Source organism: Pimephales promelas, chromosome 21 (assembly GCF_988280905.1).
Source record: "Pimephales promelas chromosome 21, fPimPro1.hap1.1, whole genome shotgun sequence".
Classification (NCBI taxonomy): Eukaryota; Metazoa; Chordata; class Actinopteri; order Cypriniformes; family Leuciscidae; genus Pimephales; species Pimephales promelas.
The window spans coordinates 9,409,708-9,433,757 of NC_142789.1; the positions used below are offsets into that span (position 1 = coordinate 9,409,708).

At 39.0% G+C, this 24,050-nt stretch overlaps 1 protein-coding gene across 3 annotated transcripts in view; it reads right to left on the bottom strand.

Moving 5' to 3' along the window:
* The window catches only part of pank4 (pantothenate kinase 4 (inactive)), a 64,813-nt gene that overhangs the window by 31,771 nt on the left and 8,992 nt on the right, over positions 1-24,050 (bottom strand). For all 3 annotated transcript variants that reach the window (XM_039655449.2, XM_039655445.2, XM_039655446.2), the window contains exons 7-10: positions 8,058-8,239; positions 7,651-7,732; positions 7,454-7,554; positions 1,189-1,344 (exon numbers count right to left, since the gene is read on the bottom strand). In XM_039655449.2, coding sequence (XP_039511383.1) covers positions 1,189-1,344; positions 7,454-7,554; positions 7,651-7,732; positions 8,058-8,239 — 521 coding nt within the window. The remainder of the gene's footprint in view (positions 1-1,188; positions 1,345-7,453; positions 7,555-7,650; positions 7,733-8,057; positions 8,240-24,050) is intronic.

Below are 24,050 nucleotides of genomic sequence, written 5' to 3' on the forward strand. Positions count from 1 at the left end.
CGAGCAGTTTGAGTGGGAAAACGAACAGTATTTATATCACTTTTACCTCTTGTAACCACAGTCACGTCCAAGTGATCTAAAGGCACGGGCACTTCGGTCTGCACATGTGCCGGAAATGATCTCTCTCGCGTGTACGTTACTCAATATTTACACAGAGATTTCGGAAGTTTTACCTTTCACTGTGAAGATCTAAACATATTTAGATATACAGGAAATCGCAATGGAAGATCTTCACAGTGAAAGGTAAATGGTCTTCCGAAATCTCTGTGTAAACAATGAGTGACATACACGCAAGAGAGATCACTTCCAGCGCATGCGCAGACCGAAGCTCCCATGCCTTCAAATCACTTGGACGTGACTGTGATTACAAGAGGCAAAAACGATATAAATACTGTTCATTTTCTCACTCAAACCGCTCGTTTCGTGTTTTAGGCCATCAATGTGTACTTACATTTATCATTAAATCAGTCATTAAAGTCATTAAATCATGTTTAATTTGGACTTCTCTGTGCATGCTTGTTCAGGTGGACCCATATGTGAACCCCATAAACCTCCATTATATGACTGACAGACAAGAACGGTTTGACCTAAGAATATATCAAAATTGAAAATAATGTGGAAAAAAAGACCCACATCTTGGATGCCCTTGAGGTAAGCTAAAACATATCAAAAATTAATTTCAAAGTGAACAATCCCTTCAATGCTTTAAAATATATAAACATAATTTATTACATGCGTGTTGTCACGATACTGGAATTTCTAGCTTCGATACGATACCTTGAAAAGTATCGATTTTTAATACCATTTTTGATACCACAGGGAAAAACGCTGCATATACTATCAAATAGCTATTTTTAATATTTCTTTTTTGTCCATCTATTGAAAGTCTAAGCCAAGGGTAGAAAAATTCGGTCCTAGAGAGCTGCTGTACTGTAGAGTTTAGCTCCAACCCTAATCAAACACACCTGAACCAGCTAACCAATGTCTTCATAGAAGTATATACTGTAGAAGGACACTGTTTATTGAAGGACACAGCTATGCTATTTTTCCCTATACTGGTCAATTATTGTTTCAGATTAAACACATTGTCGCTTTACATGATGGTCAGAAAATCCCACTGGATGGTTGTTGTTCAGATGAGTTGTGAGACCTGTATACTTATTTTCTTAATTAACCTCGAAGCCTCACCCCATCCAATGCATCCTCAAAGCAGAAGAGCCAGTAATCTCGAGACAAAGCATCCTCAGTCAAGTCCACTGTGTCTGGAATATAAGAGGTTGGGTCCTGCAGCAGGGGGAGGTTCACTAGCTGCCTCTCCAGGCGGTCCATCTCCAACATGTCGAACTGGAGACAATGTAGGAATAGTAAGTAAGTAACCACAATGTACTAAATGCCAATTTGTGCATTCATCTGCAAAGGAACTGCAATACATCCTCAACACAAATGCTGGTGACACCAAAAAGTGGTTAAAACAATCGCAGCTTCCAACAACACTTTCAGTCTTTATTAAAAAAAAAAAAAACCTGAAAGTCTGAGTTAGAATAGATTCCAAGAGCATAATCATAAAACACAACAAGGCTGTGAAAGCAAACTAGTGAGTCAATGAGTTTTCCTGTTCAGTGATGTTTAAAGTCACCATGAAATCAAAATTGACAAATCTTTTTTGTCACCCGCAATAGCAAAAGATAACAACCCAATCAATTCCCGATAGACAAAATCAAGTCCCATGCTATATTTTTTTGTCACAGTGAAGAAAAGACTATCGCAACTTCTGTTTCATGCAGACTTTAATGTCCTCAACAACCAGTGTAGTCCCATTTAGCTACTTCCTAGTTTTTCACTTCCTTCACTTTTTAGCCACCATCATAAGTAATTAAATACATTAAAATAAATCACAGGGAGTATTACTGATGTACTTTATGTTGTAGAATTAAACAGGAAAATACATTGATCTTGGGTTCACAACAGATTTTACTTCTGGCCTTTAAAGGGGACCTATGGGCTATATGCACGCATAAGTTCCGCATTTGACGTAAGGATGCTCGTCCATTTCCGGTTGTGTAGATTAAAGCGGAGGAAAACCGGAGAAAACGGGATTATGGCAGAGTCTTCAATATTTACTCTCCTCCCGTCTTTGAAACGAAACGTACATACGTTTAGATGTAATTTTATATATAGTTATGTTTATTTAAAATAATTTTAAAAAGAAGCATAAACACAACGAGGGTTGTCTGTTTTATCTGTTTTTGTGACTAACGTTTCATTAGTATAACCATGGAGTATAAAATTCAATATAAATTCTCGGTATTGCATTGGACTCTATGATCGGCGGAAGTTATCGAGCATCCCTAATGCTTCACCGGAAATAACGCCGTGCATAGAGCCCATTATGCCACTTTTCATAAGTAATATAAATTCTATGATGTCCCTAGAATGCATCTGTAAAGTTTCAGCTCAAAATACCCCACAGGTCATTCATTATAGCTTGTCAAATTTGCCCCTATTTGGGTGAGCAAAAACAAGCCGATTTGTGTGTTTCTTTAAACTCCCTTTCCAGAAGAGGGCGGAGCCTTTACAGCTTGTGCTTCAGATCATAGATATCCACAATAAAGGCTAGATGTCTTACGGCGGAATTTTTATCGTCATCACCGGCGGCCATCTTGTCACAGGCAAGCTGATGTAAGATGAGTGATTAGCACGAACACAAACACTCTTATCTCGTTGAAATCTTGATGGATTTACAAACGGTTTGGTTTCTTGCAAACTTTATTAACGTGGCTATAATTCTGGATGATTATTTATTATTACACTTATTATTCATAAGTATGCAGTGTCATAACTACATCTTTGATGTTTAAAACAAACCAAACCGTTTGAAAATTGGTAGAAAATTGAGCAAGTTATGGTTATTTAAAAAGTACATGCACCATTAAAACACAATGTTACGAGTGAGCGAGCTGCCTGTGACAAGATGGCCGCCAGGTGCAGACGTCGACCTCCATTGGCCAGCAGCGTGGATGAGATATCTAGCCTTTATTGTGGATATCTATGCTTCAGATACTCTTGGCTACAACAAAACTGGAGAATGTCACGCAGCCAAAATGTCAGAAATGGGCTCTATGCACGGCGTTATTTCCGGTGAAGCATTAGGGATGCTCGATAACTTCCGCCGATCATAGAGTCCAATGCAATACCGAGAATTTATATTGAATTTTATACTCCATGGTTATACTAATGAAACGTTAGTCACAAAAACAGATAAAACAGACACCCCTCGTTGTGTTTATGCTTCTTTTTAAAATTATATTAAATAAACATAACTATATATAAAATTACATCTAAACGTATGTACGTTTCGTTTCAAAGACGCGAGGACAGTAAATATTGAAGACTCTGCCATAATCCCGTTTTCTCCGGTTTTCCTCCGCTTTAATCTACACAACCGGAAATGGACGAGCATCCTTACGTCAAATGCGGAACTTATGCGTGCATATAGCCCATTGTCAGTAGCGGTGTTCAGCCATACATGTTCGAACCAGAGTCGGACACAGATGTAGAGACTCAGGAAGAAGTTACAACTTTTAGAATGACACTAGATGTTTCTGAACGGTTAGAGGATACATTTATGTAGTTGTTGTAGCCTGGGTTTCCCCATGCTGCCTTGCCGCAGCGCGACTTTATTCACGCTGCTAGGCAGCCTGGACACCATGAACCAAATTTTCCCCTGAGATAGGGAACCAATCACAGAACGGGAAGGGAACAGCAAGATGATGACGACGTCTATGCGAAACCAAAGCAGTTTGTTTATATGTATGGATCCATCTTGGCAGCGAAGCTACCTTTTGATACAGCCTTTGTGTATACATACCATAAAACTTAAAAAAAATAGCCTGGGCTTTTATTTTCCCAAATCGTCAAACTGCACCGGCTTGTATTTGAGACAGGCGTCTATATGAAACCAGCCTTAATAATTTAGTGTTGAGATGTTGTTCATTGAGTCTCTAATCTCTAATGCTCCACGTGAAACTGCGGTCTTTCAACCTTTTACTTTCGTGTCAATTGATTTGATTAATATGTGTGAGGGAGAAAGAAGCTAGACAGCACTCGTGTTTCAAGATGTGAGAGTGCAGGCGCACTCTCGCTCTCGCTCTCTCTGCTCGTTATGCGCCCTGTCAAGTGCAGCAGTCATTCTATTCTACATCACTCACTGATCAAAATAGGCTTTGGCGGGACAAAAAGTTTCTTTGGCGGCTGCCAAAAAGCGGACGATCTGACGGTTTTAGAAGATTAACAACCAGAAACCGGCTTTTATTTACCCAAACCTGCAGTCACACCAGGCGTGAAAAAGAGACAGGCGTCTATTTGGGACTCAGCTATTATTTGAAGTTTTACGTTAAATCTCCTAAATCTCTGACCCATCGTCTTTTTCCTCGTCTAATTTTCTGTTGCTCTACATACGTCATCTGGTATCATTGACCCGATTGGCTATGAGCTACGTACAGGCGCATTTGATAGACATTCGTAGCACCTAATAATATGGCTTCGGGCATTCGTAAACCACGCCAAATATCAAATCCTCAAATAAAGTCAACAGCTAAGACAAGCAAAAACAATGACTACGTTTACATGCAGCTAATAACCCGTTCAAAACCGGGATGTTAGCTATAACCCGGTCGCGAACGGCCATGTAAACAACGGCAAAAACCCGAATATGCTCATATCCCGGATTTTAAAAACCGGGATATTATACCTGGGGTACCCCTTTTCTAACCTGAATTTTTGGTCATGTAAACGCGTATCGGCATATCCCCATAGTGATTTGTGTTCTGCACATGTTCTATTCGCAAGGAATCTTGGTCTTTTGAGTAGAGAAACTTCTCTGCGCATACAAAAATCCGCGTGCAGTATACCAGAAGTAAACATGGCGAGATGCAGCACAGCATACTTTTGGAGAGAGCTCAGTAACGTTACCAGCATCAAAGCACAAACAAAGGTGATCACTATCTGCCCCAAACTATTCATTATCCGCGTGCTGCTGTTGTTGTTGTTGTCTTTGGATACAGGAAGAAGAATCGGAAATGACACATATTGCGTCTTAAGGTTGTCCGTACGTCTAGACGCGAACCGCCCGTCACTGTTTACATCGCGATATTGCAATTACATGTATACAGGAGAAACGCTCTCTGCTCACGCATGTAAATGGGTAACTCCTAATGTTTCAGAAACCCGAAGAGTGACTTTAACCCGACCAATTGGCTGCATGTAAACGTAGTCAATGTTTTATCTGAATTTAATTAAACAAGCTAAGGGCAACTCTAAAGAACTTTGGCAAACTACAGATAAATTAACTGGAAAGGAGCAAACTAAGAGCGGAATAATAGAGCTGAAAATAAATGATGAAAACCACCATAGACAAATAGTTTCAAACCATTTTAATGATTATTTTATTGACTCAGTGAATGAAATTATCCAAGATGCCTCTGGATTGTCTCCTTGTTTATTACCTCAGCCACCTGTTAGCGATCATGAAGCTTTATGTTTTAAAAGCATTGATGGTTCTAAAAAAGGATAAAATAATACTCAAATCCTTATCAAATTCAAAAGCAAAAGACTTTTGGGGCATTGATAGCTCTTTCATTAAAAAACAGGGATATTTTAACACCAGTTATTACATATATCTTGAATAAATCTATTGATGAGAGTATCTTTCCCATTGTATTTAAAACTGCAGTTATAATCCCAATATACAAATCTGCAGGTAAAAATGAAATAAGCAACTACAGGCCTATTAGCATAATGCCTGTAGTATCTAAAATTCTCGAGAAAGCCATCATAGAGCAGCTAACCGATCGCCTCGACCGGAATAATTTGTTGCACCCCATGCAGTTCGGCTTTAGACGCAATCATTCCACCGACGCAGCCTTCTGCTATCTGATGGAAAATATAAAGGCCAGCTTGGACGGAGGGGGCACGGAGGGGGCAAGGTGGGTGCTGTGGTTTTGGACTTACAAAAAGCCTTTGACATGGTAAACCACAGTGTCCTCCTGTGCTGTTCACAGAGACAACAAAACAGTATTGCACAATGCAGAACCACAGTGTTGAACCACAGTGCTGCTAAATGGAAAAGAAGGCAGCGTCTTGAAATGTGTTTAACAGCTAAACTTAGCTCTGCATTTAAAAACATGGCACAGATGCATGCAACAGTGAAAAAGCAGCAATGACAAGAGGCGCAATGGTCAAATACGTCGATCTAACGCATGTTTGAGTTGGAAAGCATTTTTTTAAACAGTGCAAAAACAAGTTCTGTGTGAACGGGTCCTAACAGTGTGATCAAAATGCCGCCTTTATAACATTTCCCACTGCAGCAACTGTCAAACATACAAGATGGAGAGTTCTTATATATTACTTGTTAAGTTGCACCATTTGCATTAATGAAAACCAAATGCATCACACTGAGTAATATCCATGGCAGCACACACATATTAATAATGATAAATAACCTTAAAGGGTTAGTTCACCCAAAAATGAAAATTAAGTCATTAATTACTCACCCCCATGCTGTTCCAACCCCGTAAGACCTTCGTTCATCTTCGGAACACAAATAAAGATATTTTTGATTGAATCTGAGAGCTAGATCACTCTTCCATAGAATGCCTAAGGGACTGGCTCTTGACGGCCCATAAAGTCATTAAAGAAAAGGTTTAAATATTCCATGTGCCTACAGCGGCTCAATTATAAGTTTATCAAGCGACGAGACTACTTTTTGTGCGAAAAAAACATAAATAACGACTTTATTCCACTATTTCATTACTTCCTTATGGGCGCATGATAAACGTATAATTGAGCCGCTGTAGGCACATGGAATATTTAAACCTTTTATTTAATGACTTTATGGGCCGTCAAGAGCCAGTCCCTTAGGCATTCTATGGAAGAGTGATCTAGCTCTCAGATTCAATCAAAAATATCTTTATTTGTGTTCCGAAGATGAACGAAGGTCTTACGGGGTTGGTACAGCATGAGGGTGAGTAATTAATGACTTAATTTTCATTTTTGGGTGAACTAACCCTTTAAGATACTCTTGTATTTTTATATAATAATCCTACCACTGATTGGCAGAACAACTAAAGGTTGAGCATTTCTTGAAAGCATCCAGAGAAAACACAAAAAAAAGGCTGGATGGGAAAGTACTTACTGAAAACTGAGGAAAAAGGTTATGGAATAGATGGGGAAGATGGATGGAGAAGAAAAAAAGAAAAGAGATGGAATGAGAACATTATGGAGAACACAAAATAGGTCATGAAGGATAAGTAGTATGGATCTCAGTTGACCAAATCCATAAATATACTGCAATTAATATATAAATCCAACTACAATCTACTTTGTCTATGAAAAAAAAACAAAAAAAAACTGCAGCGGCAAATTTACAGTGGGCTTCTTCTCTGTGCCAACTTACCGTTCCGCTACGAGCCCGCTGCACAGGATTTAACTCTGGAGATACACTCATGAGACCAGAGCTGCCAGCATAATTCTCTCCCCAGCTGTACTGGTTAGGGTCTACAAAAAAGAAAAAAAAAACAGTCTGTAAAACAAACTACACTCTCTCCAGAAAGTACTAAACAGTTTGGTTGTGTACTTATGACAATAACTTACTGTCTTCTTCAGCCCCCTTCAAAAAGGCCCCAATAGCACCAAGATATCCTTCATGTCTTAGAAACAAAGCCTGGACCTCCCCCTACAAATAAATCCAATTCTTTATCCAAAATATCCACAGAAAAACATAGCAGGATGTAATGAGATTTATATCTTGAATATGAAAATGAAAAATAAAATGTAGTTATTGTTGTATTATACAATAAGAAATAAAAGAGAGTAATAAGAGACACATTAAACTATATATTATAGAATAGAAATCACAGTTGCCTGGGACAATGATCAAATAAACAAAATATTTGACAGAATGGCACATTTGACCTCATTACGTTTTCCAGCAAGCCATTTAATCATTATCGATATGTTATTAAACAGCTTATGAGCATTTAAAAGTGATGGTTGGAGACCTTAGTGAAGAAGTTGATGCTATAGGTGATGGTGTGCATGGTGACGGGGTGTCCTCGAATGAAGAATCCTCCGAAATAGACTCTGGTAAGGTTATGCAGTTTGGCGTAGAGGCAGGCCAGCTGTCCAATATCATTGCTTATCATGTGCAGTAGGCTCTTTGCCATGTCTTCTTTGGAGAACTCTTGAGTAATACAAACAAACACAAAATACCCATCTAATTAAAGGTTCTATATGTAACTTTTTTAATAAAATGAATCCTTTCACATTGTAATCACTGCAATGATCCACTTTTCGGGTTTTGCTATTATGTCTGAAGGCCAATATTCATATTTATAAGTGAGGTCTCCGGGTCGGATTTCCTTAAAAAATCCATCAGATGTGACGTGCATGCGCGCTCCCGAGCCTCTCTATCCAGTCAACCATGTTTCTATCCAGTCTCTATACAATCAACCATGCGACCAACGGCACTTCAGCTGACGACATGGAGTCTGATAACAGCCCAAAACGTCATGCCTCCAGCACAACACAACCTCCACATAAATATAAAAAACAAAAAAGTTTTATGTGCCCAAGCTCGTCAGGCAAAACGTGAATCTGATCGACTCCGGGCGAAAACGCGGATCAACATAGTAAACTCTAGTGAAATAGCAAGGTAAACTACATGAAACATGACATGAATACAAAAGAATGTTCCAGAATAACAAAAAGTAGGTGCTTTAGGATGTAACTTATTTTATTTACTAGATCTACTGACTAACATCACTCATCCCACTACTATCATATTGTTTATAATACACATTTCCAGACACGTTCAGTACAGTAATGTTACTTCCTACGATCTTACCGATACACTGAAACTGTTCAGTTTAGTTCACTAACCGTTTTCGTTATCATATTATACATTCACCTGTGTTGACATTGCTGATTGTGAAAGATACACGAAAATAGTTAGTGAAATGGCTTATAACACCACATGTCGGCTAAATGCAGTTTATTGTAACATTATCATGGTATGAGCACAGAGCATCAGTTCAACGTCAAGCTGATAAAAGTAGGCTATTATTGTACTTTCAGTGGGAGTTTACATTAGTTTCATGTTGTGTGATTATTTCGCCGTTGCGTTGAAAGTCTCTGTGTGGCCAGTAGTGACTGCTCGCTCTTGAGATCTAGCATGCACACGAGCACGAGCGCTCTTGTTGCATTCTGAAACATCACCGCTAGAGGCCGGTAAAAATCGCATACAGCACCTTTAAGGGAGATCTTATAACTGCCACGTCAGGGTTTTTCCTGGGTCAAAAATGGTCTTCAGTGGTGGCGGGCGGACGGACAAACACACACACACACACACACACACACACACACACACACACACACACACACACACACACACACACACACACACACACACACACACACACACACAGGAGTTAGGAGTTTTACCGCCACCTACCGTATAAAATGATGATCCACATATATGGCGCTCCTGATTATAAGGAACACTGTCGTTTTTTGAGAAGATTAAAGGCTTTTAAGTGCACCTTATAGTGCTGAAAATACGCAAATTGAAAAGCGTATGTACAGCGCGCATCTTCCTCTGCTTGTAAACAGAAAGTTTTGCACTTCCAGCTATATCAGCACATCATCTTATACGGTAGGGGGCGGTAAAACTCCTAAGCGGTGAGCAGCCGGTAACAAGAAGTAGACGAATGAGAACGTCCTCGTCTCAGTTCTCGCGCATGCGCCCATAAGGAAGTAATGGAATAGTGGAATAAAGTCGTTATTTATGTTTTTTTCGCACAAAAAGTAGTCTCGTTGCTTGATAAACTTATAATTGAGCCGCTGTAGGCACATGGAATATTTAAACCTTTTCTTTAATGACTTTATGGCCCGTCAAGATCCAGTCCCTTAGGCAGTCTATGTAGGACTGATCTAGCTCTCAGATTCAATCAAAAATATCTTTATTTGTGTTCCGAAGATGAACGAAGGTCTTACGGGGTTGGTACAGCATGGGGGTGAGTAATTAATGACTTAATTTTCATTTTTGGGTGAACTAACCCTTTAAACGCAGTGAGCCACGCATCTCACGCCATGCATTGGAGCACAGAAGCATCCTGCTCATTCAAACAGCACCGGTCGTGCCCGTGGTCGTGGTGATATTTCCCCCTGTAAATTGATTTTATATCAACCCAAACCTTATTAATAGGTAGGCTAGGCTGTACATCATCATGTCAAGTTCTTAATATTAATCGATAAACTACTCAGTTAATAATAATAAGGCACTATGGTTGTTATCAGTAAAATCAAATTAACAAAAGTCATTAAAAGTCATAATCTTAATACAGAATGCATGGCGTGAGAAGCGTGGCTGGCTGCGTTTGATTTTAGAATAATTCAAAATGTAGGCTAATGTCTTGCCTTGTGATTATCAGTATCTGAGCAGCATCGATGGGTTTTGTTTTAAACATTTGAATTGTCATCTGTTATGCATACGAAATTAGGAAACGCGGATGGAAACCGCTTCAAAGCTTCAGAACTGCCACTCTGAGCTCGATTGCTAAAACACGCCCCCCTCATTAACATACGGAGAAAGAAATGTTGGAATAAATAAATGTGGAAATGATGAAATGTGAAAATAAATAAATATAGAAATAAAGAAATGTGAAAATAAAGAAATGTAGACATAAAAACATAAATACTGAAATAAATGTGGAAATAAATAAAAGTTGAAATAAATAAATGAATAAATGTATAAATAAATAAATGTGTGGAAAAATACAATTATACATAAATATGGAAATAAAAGTATAAATACTCATTTATATGCACTTTTTTACATTTCTTTGTATATTTATTTATGTATTTATTTATGTATTTTTGCTTTTTTACATTTCTTCGTATATTTATTTATGTATTTATTTATTTTTAATTTAGTCAGCTTTGGCATTCCATAAAAATATACCTCCAGTATATAGCCCACAACAACAGTTGATTGTGAAAGATTGCCCCCCTTTATTCAAACACTACTATATATATATATATATATATATATATATATATATATATAGAGTCGCTGTCCGATGAAAACTGTGTATGTCCATTTTGCCGATTTTGAGATTTTTTGACGGATAGAATGTCCAGGTTCATTTCCGTATACAGCATGCTTCACATTATCTAAATGACCAATGAAAAGTTGTGAAATCACGTCATCTGATTTCCACGTATTTCCATTTGCTTTCAAATCTGTCAATTACGCAGCGTATCTCCCCGCCCAGTGGAGGCATCTCGCCGGTCTCGTGAAGTTTCTCGCCGGTCTCGTATCTGAGACCCCATTTACACCTGGTATTAAAATGCGATCTGTATCTAGATAAGTTATCCGGATAATAAAAAAGGCATGTTAATGCAAGGTGTAAATACGTTGTGATCGGATCTGCCTGACCATCTGGATGTAGTCTGATTCGCATTGTGTTCAGATCTTTACTAGGTGTAAACGCAATCTGGTTGTTGAAACCACATATGTATATTTTACTCCTCCCAAAAATGCCAAAAAATAAATGAGTCAGAGTGTGTTATATAGGCTATATGACATGTTATAGTTAGATATGACGGCGCTACTGCAACACGCATCACCGCAGATGAGCAGCTGAGCGTCTATTCATCAAGCCAACGTGCAAACATCGCAAATAAAAGTGAAAGTAAGTCACAGATGCTTAATCATCTTCACAATCACACAATCATCTTCAAGTAAAGAAATGAAATGATCTTACTGCCACTCTCTCTTATTGATGTATGTCTTTGATTTTGAAATTAGCTGATGATCAATAAAATGCAGCTCATATCCGACAAAATTACGGTAGGATTGTGTAAAGTATCAGTCTAGCATCGCCATGTCAGTGTATTGATTCATTGTCTCTTCATAGTTTGCAAGAGACATTTAATAAACTGAGCGTACCTATTTGATAAACTGAGCGTAGCCTATTCATCTGTCAATATGAAACGCGATTTGGTCATTCTAATTAATGATCGGAAGAATCCGTATCGACCACCGTTACTGTACAATATGCGCGTATGTCCATTTAAACTCGATTTTGGGTCAAATGTGGATTATATCATGACACTGGCAAGAATATGGTTACATTTAAAGATGTTGTGCCAAGCATGACAACGCTACGTTCAGCTGCTTTTGAAATTACATGTTTTTTTCACTTCCTGAAAAGTAACCGTTTTGGACATACGTGAGTTTCATCGGGCAGCGACGATATATATATATATATATATATATATATATATATAAGAAAATACATGTACTTCAGTACTTAAACCTAGCTAGCTACCAACAGGTTTAAAGTTAAAACAATTTAAACAGCAGTATTCTACATTGTAAATACCAGTACAGTGTTTTTTAAAGAAAGTAGAATTTCTATAACTGTGTGTTAAACTGATTATCACTCTTGTGTGTGTTAAACACAATATACTTAAATACAGACAGCTTCATTATAAAGATAAACAACAAATCCCCAAAATATATGATCATAATCTATGACAAAAATGCTATTATAAACTAGATTAGTGAATAAAACATATTGCTCTTTGTATTGTTGTAAAATACATTCATGAAAAACAATATAACAAAAATGAAAAAGATAATTATTTTAGATATAGCCAAGGCTACTAAAAAATTGAGACATCTTTTAAGTGCACAGCTATTTAATGAGGCAGCAACATTAATAATTATTAATGTTAAGAAGCTTTAATTGCGTCACTGCATTATGATTAAGGATGCACCGATCCACATTTTTTCACTTCCGATCCGATATCAGCCGATACCGATACTTTTCCGATACCATAGCTGTGTTTGCTTTAATATTATTTATCATTATTGTTGATTTTATAGAATGCTGAAAAAAACTCCTCTCTACAGGCAAGGATGATATGTACGTATGTCAGTATGTCAATATATATATATATATATATATATATATATATACAGTATATCAGTATGTCAATATAAATAAATAAATATATACCCTATATATATATATATATATATATATATATATATATATTTTAAACAATAGATAGACAATTAAACAAAGATACACATTATACAGGCCTACAAAGTGCTTTAATTTCAGGAAGGTCTACTAACATTATTCAGTTATGGTCTAAAAAGAATTATAATAAAGTAATCAAAAGTAAAATAGCACTGCAAAGTTTATCAGATAGATTTACAGGGTTGCCAACTTGTGAGTTTTGCTTGGAGTGAGATGTTTTTTTTTTTTTTATGGGGGGGTCGTCACAATATCTTGTAGGGCACAACGTCCCCTGGGCATTACAATGTCTTGTAGGCCAAATGTATAGTTTGTCCAATTTTAATTTGGCGTAGGCTAACAGTTTTACTGATTTGAACAAAATTCGTTTTGGAAGTAACGTTCATAAATTATTGTTCTCTCCCATATGATTTTGTAAAACTATGTTGAGACATCTGTCCCTCTAGGGGGGTTCATGCTCCCCCGGTAGAAAATTTTGTACATTTTAAGGTTAAATGCATCAATCTGGTGCACTTTGAGAGCTCAAAATTATGAGCTTTAACCGGCTTCAACCCATGAACTGTGACATTGAACAAAGGAAGCCTCGACTTGTACCTGGATATTTAAAGATGGATCAAACATCTGTTTAGTTATGATATAATCCTCTGTTTTATGATGCCAAACGATTTTTATAATAATGTAATAATGATTTATATAATTATTCATTATATTATTCATCATACTGTATAATGAAAATGAATATTTTAAAAGTATATTTTAGCTACTTACACTATTGTATAGGAAAATTACAATAGTGATTTTAAAACGCGTCAAAAGCTGATTTCAAGCACCTCACGCCCTCGCCCTACGCCACTGTAGTTATTCAGTGAAGGGTATCATTTTTGCTAAAAAGACAGGCACGTAGTGCAAATGTACGCTCTCAACTCACGTTCAAAGTCATAGGCAGCGCTGCGTCTCTCTGTGCATCGCAAAAGCCCGTGTTGAAAGTTTGTTTAATATAAAGCGGGAGATTACCAGATACAGTATTTTGCTCGTGCTCTGTGGGTGTTGTAGCCTAGGCAACTGTATCACGTGCCGTTTGAACTGACACGCTACTGCGATCTGTCACATTTAAAAGCGCCAAAATGTTCCATATCAAGAGTAAACTTCTCTGTCTGTCGGTGTCAGTGTCATGCTTTTCCGCGATTTTTCGCTGCGTGATAAAAAAATGCAATGGTCCAATCAGTAGTTAAGAGCCTGGACTTGCTTAAAGTAATACAAAAATATATATATATATATATATATATATATATATATATATATACACAGAGCACAGAAGAATTTCTAATTTAGCGTGAGATTTCTTTGTTGAGCGTGAGACCGTGAGATTGAGGCTGAATGCGTGAGTGTCACGCCAGATGCGTGAGAGTTGGAAACCCTGGATTTATGCTTATTAAAGCTGAAGTAATTCATTCAAGAGCTGTGAGTGATTTTCTCTTTGCCTTTTGTTGTTTGATTCTCAGTAATGTCGCAATCCTCACATGTTTATACTGCTGCCCCTTTAAGAACGAGTGCAGATTTCATAGTCTACTGATGCACCATATTTTCTCCCAACTATTTCCATAACTACGTTAATTTTAGACAAAAACGGTTTAAGTGTTAATCTCTAAGCCGGTCGTTTTGACATTTTTGTGCAGGCTACATTTGATCGTTTAGACGCGCATATGAAGCCCAGAGTATAATTTGCTTGTCTTGTTGCGGTCTGTTTCAGAGCGCGCACCGCATTGGGAACAGCATATCTTGCGCAAATTTTGTGCTTTTAATAGCTCTTTTTATTATTAAAAGCGTCCCACAATTTAGCAACAGCAGAGACTGCATTTTACAACAATCACCGATCGTGCTGATTCTGTCTTAAAGTTTGAGTTAAGGAGAAATGACAGCGCACTGCCGCGATGGGAAGGAAGTTGGCTAGACATAATGCGGCTATTGTTTTTAATGGTTTTTTACCTCAATATATTCTTTTATCTTTGGAAATCAGACAAATACTCACTCATTATGCAGGGCTGTCGTGTTGTGCGTGCTGTGGCACCGCGTGAGAGATCTCTCTCTTTCTCTTCTGGACTGCGAATTGCAAACATGCATCACAAGCCATGTTTCCATCGACACTTTTTTATCCGAATTAAGTGATATCAAATGAAAAATGCCTTATGGAAACAATAAAATTTGATGAAATTTCATAAAAATCGACTAAAATGAAATACATTCGGTCTCATCGGATTTTCTCTTGATCGATATACGGCTAATGCGATAAAAGCTGATGGAAACGTTATTTGCCGAATAAATAATGAATTGCGATTAAGTTTTATGCCCTTTTATGGTTGCAACACGGCAGAAGACGAGTTCATTTCCGGCCAGTCTGTTTGCGCACACATGGCGGATGTCAACAAAGACATCAACAAAGCAAAAAAAATGCTTCAACCAAAGGGTTTCCGTGAACCACGATCTCCCAGAACTGATGGAGCGCTCGTTCCCACACCATAGTCACCTCCACTGTCGTCGGGCATTTACGTGCATCGGCATCATCATGTTTATAGCGTCGTTGTTTTCTTAGGTTAGTTTTGCTTGTTTTTACGTGGCTTGGTTGAATTCTAATGTAGAATGTGGTCTGTTATTTCTTGTTAACAGACTGCGGCGTTGCTATAACACACCGTTGCCATGGACGCAGTTCAGAGACGGAACAGACTATTTTCTTTAGCAGAAGCAATACTCGTTTTTAAATCAATAAACTCGTTTTTAAGTCAATATTTTGTGTCAAATAATTTATTTATTTATTTGGATGATTTATATGTAATGAGCAGGATAATATATAGCGAGGCGGTGATCAACCGCTTCAACAACCGCCTCGCATACATTATCCCACATATGACGCCATCAACTGGCACATAATAAGCATTAGGCTTCAACTTGTCAATTTGTTGGTAGATGGCGCAATCCGTTTTGTCTGTAACAAAAGTTTGCTTGAATGTTGTTCGATTCAGTGCGAAAATGAATGGAAACATCTTAAAATGTCTCAAATCAAGTCGATATACCAATTTGATCGCAAAACAGCATGTGACGTCATTACGTACAGGTTTTTATTCGCTTTAAAGCCGTTTGATGGAAACACACTTTCACCAGCTTTATTCGCATGTGTTTTTTTACCGAACTTCAGATATTGACAAGTGGATGGAAACATGGCTATTGGCTACTGACAAATAGTTTAATTAATACGGCTTTGTAAACATTGCATTTTGCTGTCTTGCTCTGCTGCGGTGTTTCCAGTGTGAAGTATTTCCACCATAGGATTTCCACAAAGCGAACATGTTGGTAGCCCAATGCTATCCTGCTAGCTGGCTGCAAACTGCGGAATGGATTTCCTTAGCGGGGGTCTGTGTGTCTCATTGAGCCCTATTTTTTGCAGTCTATGATTGAGCTGCACCTCCATTCAGGATATCCATTCCACAGTTTGCAGCCAGCTAGCAGACTAGCAGGCCCGGCGGGAATCACTTTTGGAGTCATTTTAGCAGACGACATTAAAGGGACTCTGTGTAGATTTTTAGGTATTTTATTATCTGAAATCAATATTTTTATTCATAAATATGTCCTCAATGGTGTACAAATACCTCTGCAAATTATCTGACTTATCCTCGTAAATGAAGAATTTATTATCTTTATGTACATGGGACGGGTAGGTTCACGGAGGCTTCCATGTCCGTTCCGCCATCTTGAAAAACTATAATAGCAGAGAGGGTCAAAAAGTACCACCAGCCAAACGCATTTCCACAACACGTTTTCGTTCAGACTCAGAGCCATCGTCACGTCACATTGAGAGGCGCATTCCCTGCAAGTTTAAACGGCTGCATTGCACTCCTATGATTGCTGATTGCTCTTTTGCTCTATTATTAGTAATGGCGGACCATATGCCGAGTCACGGAAGAATGCATCATCCTCGCAAAAAAAGGCCAGACTTGAACGAAAAAGGAAACGTGACCGGAGATTGCAAAAAACAAGGCCATTAATTTTTCCGTCATAAAATTAATCGGATCGGGTTCGATTTTCTGCGTTTTTCGCATCCAGAGCCAGCATTTTGAGAGGTCTTTTGACAATTCAGGGCCGGGGGAGCTCGTCCTCAAATCATTGCACATATGCGCCGTGCTTTCAGTTTCGGTTTTCAATTCGATCAAGTGTTTATGTTCTCTTCTCTATATTGGATTATGAAATGAATAAACCTCCCCTTTCAATCAGATTGAAATTTAGGATCGAATAAGGTGTGATTGAGCAGCCTATTCGATAACTAATGTATTATTTGGGCACAATATATGCACAATACACAATAACAGCCTAGCTGTTCTGTCTGCCCAGCGCTTCCACCGGGCCGCGCGCGGGTTTGTGTGTGTCCATACCTGGTCCATACCAGACACACTGCCAGTCTCCGTTCAGAATCGATTGGTTCACGGAAATTGGTGGTCTTGTTTTTAATATGTGGCTCCAGAATCGCTAGCAAAGCATCAAACTGTCCCACTGACATTCTGAGGTAAATTTTGAATCGCTCAGGATAAATTCGCAACTCCTTGATAAGGAACTCTCCTTCCTCTCGGCGCAATTTCAGGATTGCATGGAAGTAATATTTTCTTTTTCTTCTCTTTTCAATATGAGACAAAATCATCCTCACTGCTTGACGAATCCATTTGGTATTTTTGCGTTTTTTCCCGCAAAGGTTTAATAAATACGCAACGGACTCGGTGTGCAAGGTTTCTATGCGTGACGAATTTTTAGGCTGACGTACACGAAAACACGCATACGAAAATTTCGTACTCAGTGTGCAATGGCCTTAAATATCGGGATAGCGTTTTCAAGGTGGAAAGAGCTAATGCAGCAGAAAGATTTCAGAAGAGACGCTGAAGTTGCCTGCTTTCTCCTCGACAGGTTAGTCAATGTTACAGTCTTACTTAATTTTTTTGTCATTGCTTGGTTGTGTACTTTATTATATAGACAGTATAACATTTATAGGTAAAAAAGTTAAACAAGGTCTTTGATGAATAACAGCTATTGACTACTTTACTCGCAGCTATTGTGAAGGAAGGTGCTAAAAACAAGGTTTGTAAGTTAATTCTTTATAACCTATAAATTCAGTAAGAATATAGAGATAATGATTGTAAGAAAATATTGAAGAAAATATTACTCTCTGTAAGATTTTCTATAGCTTTCTTTTTTATATAAATGATCAATTAGCTAAAATTGTGATTTTGTTATGTGGATAAGATTGTACAGAGAATTAAAATTAATTTATACAGCTAGACACATAAATTGTACACATAAGTTAACACATAAGTTGCTGTTTTTTTTAAAGTTACAAACCTGTTCACCCGGAGAAAAACTCGATGAAGTGTTACTACAAGACATCCTGTCATAGCATTTTTGGTACATAACGGCAACCGTAGATGCAATACGCACTTGAAAAAGCGAGGCGCTGGAGAGCAAAATTTGTTTGAATGCAAAATACTATTTAACCACTAGATGGGGGTAATTCCTACACAGAGTCCCTTTAAAGCGTAGACATGGCTCATAAACATCGGATTTCTCCGCCGGTTGGATCGGAAAAATCCGATGCGTGAATTACGCTGGTATCGGTCCCGATACCGATACCGGATCGGAGCGTCCCCATCCCTAATTATGAAATGAATGACTCCAACACAGTGCGGCACAAAGGGCTTATGCGCATTCCGAGCGCAGAATGATGCGCTTGAAACCACGTGGAGTTACAGCACGTAGCCGAGTATGCACCCTATGGTATGCATGCTGCGCGTCGAGTCAAAGCACAAAGGAAAAAAAGTTCAAAGCACAAAGGAAATACATATTGATGGACAGTGTATTAAACAGTATCTACCTATACAATAGTTTATTGAGACTTTTCTTTTAAGTTTTAAATTTCAGTTACTGTGCGCGTGAAGAACAATAGTGCTCTAACTCTAGTGTTGTGATCTAACCGACAGCGTCCGACACCTGGTAGAAAGAAACACGATTAAGTTACAGCAATAAAGTCCAGCAAGATAATGTTGTTTTATGCGAAAACATAGACCTTTATCTACAGATAAAGTATAATAGTATTAACATTGAATCATCTTGATAGTTTCATCATTTACTGTAACCGAACGCGACGCGCTGGAGTGCTGAATGGAGAATGACTGACAGCCGTGAGAGGGAGAAGTTGACGTGATCTTGAATTTAATGACTTATATTAATATTAAATATTAATTTCTCTCACACATAATGGCTTCAGAACACTTATAATAGAGTGCACATAAACGTTATGGTACTTTAGAATGTTTTTGTGCCTTCTGTGGGGCTTAACAATAACATAATAGTATACGCCGAATATCGGATTTGGCTCGGCCTCGTCTGATCGATACCCGATCCCGCAAAAATGGCAGGATCGGAGCCGATACCGATCCTCCTGAGTATCGGATCGGGACATCCCTAGTAAATTGGGCCAACCACAGCTGTTTTCAGTCTGGCTTAGATTCGGTGGCTGGGGTTATTTTTTTTCCTATTACATTGACACTTATACAGTAAAAGGAGGACTTTACAGTAGAGTAATGTTTTTGGAAACAGAAAAAGACAAACACTGTAATGTCTGGACGAGGAAAGTAAGCAAGCAAGGGGCCCAGGGAGAAGAGCAGGCCTAGTGAGAGATGCAGTGAAAGATGCAGTGTGAGGTGCAGAAGCAGTGAGACGTGCAGTGAGAGATGCAGTGATAGATGCAGGAGCAGTGATAGATGCAGGAGCAGTGAGAGATGCAGTGAGAGATGCAGGAGCAGTGAGAGATGCAGTGAGAGGTGCAGATGCAGTGAGAGATGCAGGAGCAGTGAGAGATGCAGTGAGAGGGGCAGGAGCAGTGAGAGATGCAGTGAGAGATGTAGTGAGAGGTGCAGGAGCAGTGAGAGATGCAGTGAGAGGTGCAGGAGCAGTGAGAGATGTAGTGAGAGGTGCAGGCGCAGTGAGAGATGCAGTGAGAGATGCAGGAGCAGTGAGAGATGCAGTGAGAGGTGCAGGAGCAGTGAGAGATGTAGTGAGAGGTGCAGGAGCAGTGAGAGATGCAGTGAGAGGTGCAGTAAGAGATGCAGTCAGAGATGCAGTGAGAGGTGCAGGAGCAGTGAGAGATGTAGTGAGAGGTGCAGGAGCAGTGCGAGATGCAGTGAGAAGTGCAGGAGCAGTGAGAGATGCAGTGAGAGATGCAGTGAGAGATGCAGGTGCAGTAAGAGGTGAAAAAAAACTGATTTGTTTTTTACTGGAATGCTTTTGAATGTGAACATTACTGTTCATGTGGACAGTTCCCAATCAACAAATGTAGTTTAAAAAAGGTGTATTGCATATTTTTCATGCAAATACCTGTACAACTGAAACATCAAAGTCTATGCAGTTTTTGTTATTCAGTCCCTCCAGAAAAACCCGATTATGCGATCGCTGAATTCAATGCAAAATCAGCCAAAGTCCGCATGTTGTCCGCGCATTTTTTCAAATAAGCCGCACTTTCGCCACATAAATTGCCGATTTCCGTGCAAAAAATGAGGGGTTTGCATGATTTTATAATCCTCGAATTTTCGTTGCAAAAAAGTCGCATTTATCTTAGCAGAAAGTTGAAAAATGTTGCGTTTGCAACAAAAGCACCCAAAGTGCAGCCATTTCCCCGTTTCCATGGGAACGTTATGAAGTGACGCAATTACGTGACGGGATAGCTCACAGCCGAAGTTATTGCAGAGGCCAGACAGACTCACAGAGGCGATTGACATCTCACAAATCTAACTCGTATAACTGTCTGTCAGACGTTCTACCGTCACATCGTTACTTAATAAACAAAATAGGATAAAAGAAGAAGCATCAAACAGAAATTAGCCGCACACATGGGGTGTTCGAGGCGCACATATAGACGCTTTCACCAGTGACAAAAACAAACGGTACTGTGCATGTGCATTAATCTGGCCCTTCCAGCTAACTTCCGGCAGACTTGCGGAGACAATCCATAACAAGTAAATAACCTAGTAGCTGGTATTTCTTGCCAGTCAAAGAAAATAAATGTTACCTGGCCAAACTGAAATGTGACACTACCAGACCCGTTGAACAAAAATTGGAGACAAGATGTTTTTCTACCGACGTGTCTGATTTACCGCAGCGTTAAAAAAAAACTGTGGCGAGCGCGACAGCGGGATTTGATAAGGTTAACATTAGCTAGGCTTCTTACATGCTTGCTAACCTTTTTTTAAGGTGGGTCTCCACATTGACAGCATGTTGGATGGATCTGTGCAGCGCTGTTTATGATACTAACCATTCAATACACAGACTGGTCCGCTGTCAATCTGTTTGCGAGAGAGAGAGAGAGAGAGAGAGAGAGAGAGAGAGAGCGTGCGAATATGCGCTGCACGCAACTCTGCAGTCAATTACAACTTTTCCCATCTTAAATTGTTAAAAACACGGAAATCAATATGTGGCGGTCAGCGCTGATAATGTGGTGGGCTGTCACTAATAAATGTATGGGAAACACTGTACCGGTTATCACTCAGATAAACATAGGCTATTTTAATACCCCCGTCTCCCTCTTTGTTAGGAAACCTTGACATTTTTATTTTTAAAAATTGCGTTTGCTCCCTAGGTCAGGTTGCACCCCACAGCTCAACAACCTGCTCATCACCTTAACTTTCACTGCATTTGTAGTCAATGCCATATAGACCTTTTTCACAAAAACCGGAAATACGTAATCGTTGTGGAAACGGAGTTCCCGTCAACTGTTAACACATCAGAAAAACCTACTCTGGGAGGAGAAAATTGATCAGAGAGTCTTCAAAACTTCGAAAAAAGCTGCAGCTGATTTATCTAAGACCAAAGATATGATATTAGAACTGAAGCTCATTCTTCCCAATATACGTTAATTAAAGGTAAGAAGGTGGAGTGTGTGGAAAGTTATTCATATTTAGGGAGTATTAGGCCTATTTGCAATAAACTACATTTTGATGTGAATACCAGAAAGAAGTCTGTCAGTTTTATTCAACAGTTATCCTGAATTTTTTGCACTGCTGTTGCTATAGAACGATCAAAGAAGAAAAATTATACAAATATTAATTTATTCCTTGTACACTCAGATTGTTAAATGTGTGTGTGTGTATTCTATAGTTCTGTGGGCGGAAATGCCTTGTTGATGCCAGAGGTCAGAGGAGAATGGCCAGACTGGTTCGAGCTGATAGAAGGGCAACAGTGACTCAAATAACCACCCGTTACAACCAAGGTGGGCAGAAGAGCATCTCTGAACGCACAGTACGTCGAACTTTGAGGCAGATGGGCTACAGCAGCAGAAGACCACACCGGGTGCCACTCCTTTCAGCTAAGAACAGGAAACTGAGGCTACAATTTGCACAAGCTCATCGAAATTGGACAATAGAAGATTGGAAAAACGTTGCCTGGTCTGATGAGTCTCGATTTCTGCTGCGACATTCGGATGGTAGGGTCAGAATTTGGCGTCTACAACATGAAAGCATGGATCCATCCTGCCTTGTATCAACGGTTCAGGCTGGTGGTGGTGGTGTCATGGTGTGGGGAATATTTTCTTGGCACTCTTTGGGCCCCTTGGTACCAATTGAGCATCGTTGCAACGCCACAGCCTACCTGAGTATTGTTGCTGACCATGTCCATCCCTTTATGACCACAATGTACCCAACTTCTGATGGCTACTTTCAGCAGGATAATGCGCCATGTCATAAAGCTGGAATCATCTCAGACTGGTTTCTTGAACATGACAATGAGTTCGCTGTACTCAAATGGCCTCCACAGTCACCAGATCTCAATCCAATAGAGCATCTTTGGGATGTGGTGGAACGGGAGATTCGCATCATGGATGTGCAGCCGACAAATCTGCGGCAACTGTGTGATGCCATCATGTCAATATGGACCAAACTCCCTGAGGAATGCTTCCAGCACCTTGTTGAATCTATGCCACGAAGAATTGAGGCAGTTCTGAAGGCAAAAGGGGGTCCAACCCGTTACTAGCATGGGGTACCTAATAAAGTGGCCGGTGAGTGTATGTTGTATTCTAAATATAATATTGAAATTTGAAACTTCCACATCATTGCATTCTGTTTTTATTCACAATTTGTACAGTGTCCCAACTTTTATGGAATTGGGTTTGTAATAAGAAATGACTCTTTACATTAAGGTAGTAGCCTAGTGAGAACATGGTGTTGGGGGAAATCACTTTTTTTCTGTTTTTCATCAAACCGCAGTTTTTGCAAGTTCACGCAATTTTTGCAAGTTCACGCAATTTCATCGCATAAAATTGCATAAATATCCCGCATATTCCATCGCATTTTTAAAGAAAACGGGCTGCGTAATCAAGGATTTTTGCCCGCAACAATCACAAAAAAACTGTTTTTCTGGAAGGACTGGTTATTTCAACAATAGTCAGTATTTTGAAACCTGGTGTACTTTGACTGCATGTACCTTGTGATGTGAAAACATCTAGCTAGCTAGCAGCTCATTGGTTCGCTCAGGGAGAACTGCTACAGCCTATGAGGGAACTAGTATATAATGTGTGGTTGTTTATGTGTGAGTAAACTCTATATTTAAAATTAGTTTTTTTTTTCCCTTCTTGGACAACCAACCAATCACAGTCTTCAAAAGAGTGCCTCATACATAGCAACGGGGTCAGCCCCGCCTACTGACTAAGATGAAAGTTATTATCTTTTCCTTACTCAGAGTTACTCTCAGATCAGTCCTGAATCGCTCTTAAGCTAAGACTCCTACGTAAAAGTTTTTAAGATAAATTAAAGAGTTTTCTGAGAGGATTCTTAGAATCTTTTTGAATACGGGCCCTTAAGTTTAACTGGTCAATTTAGTTAAATAAGGCACTACTATTGGGCAGTTACCAGGCAAATAAAATCA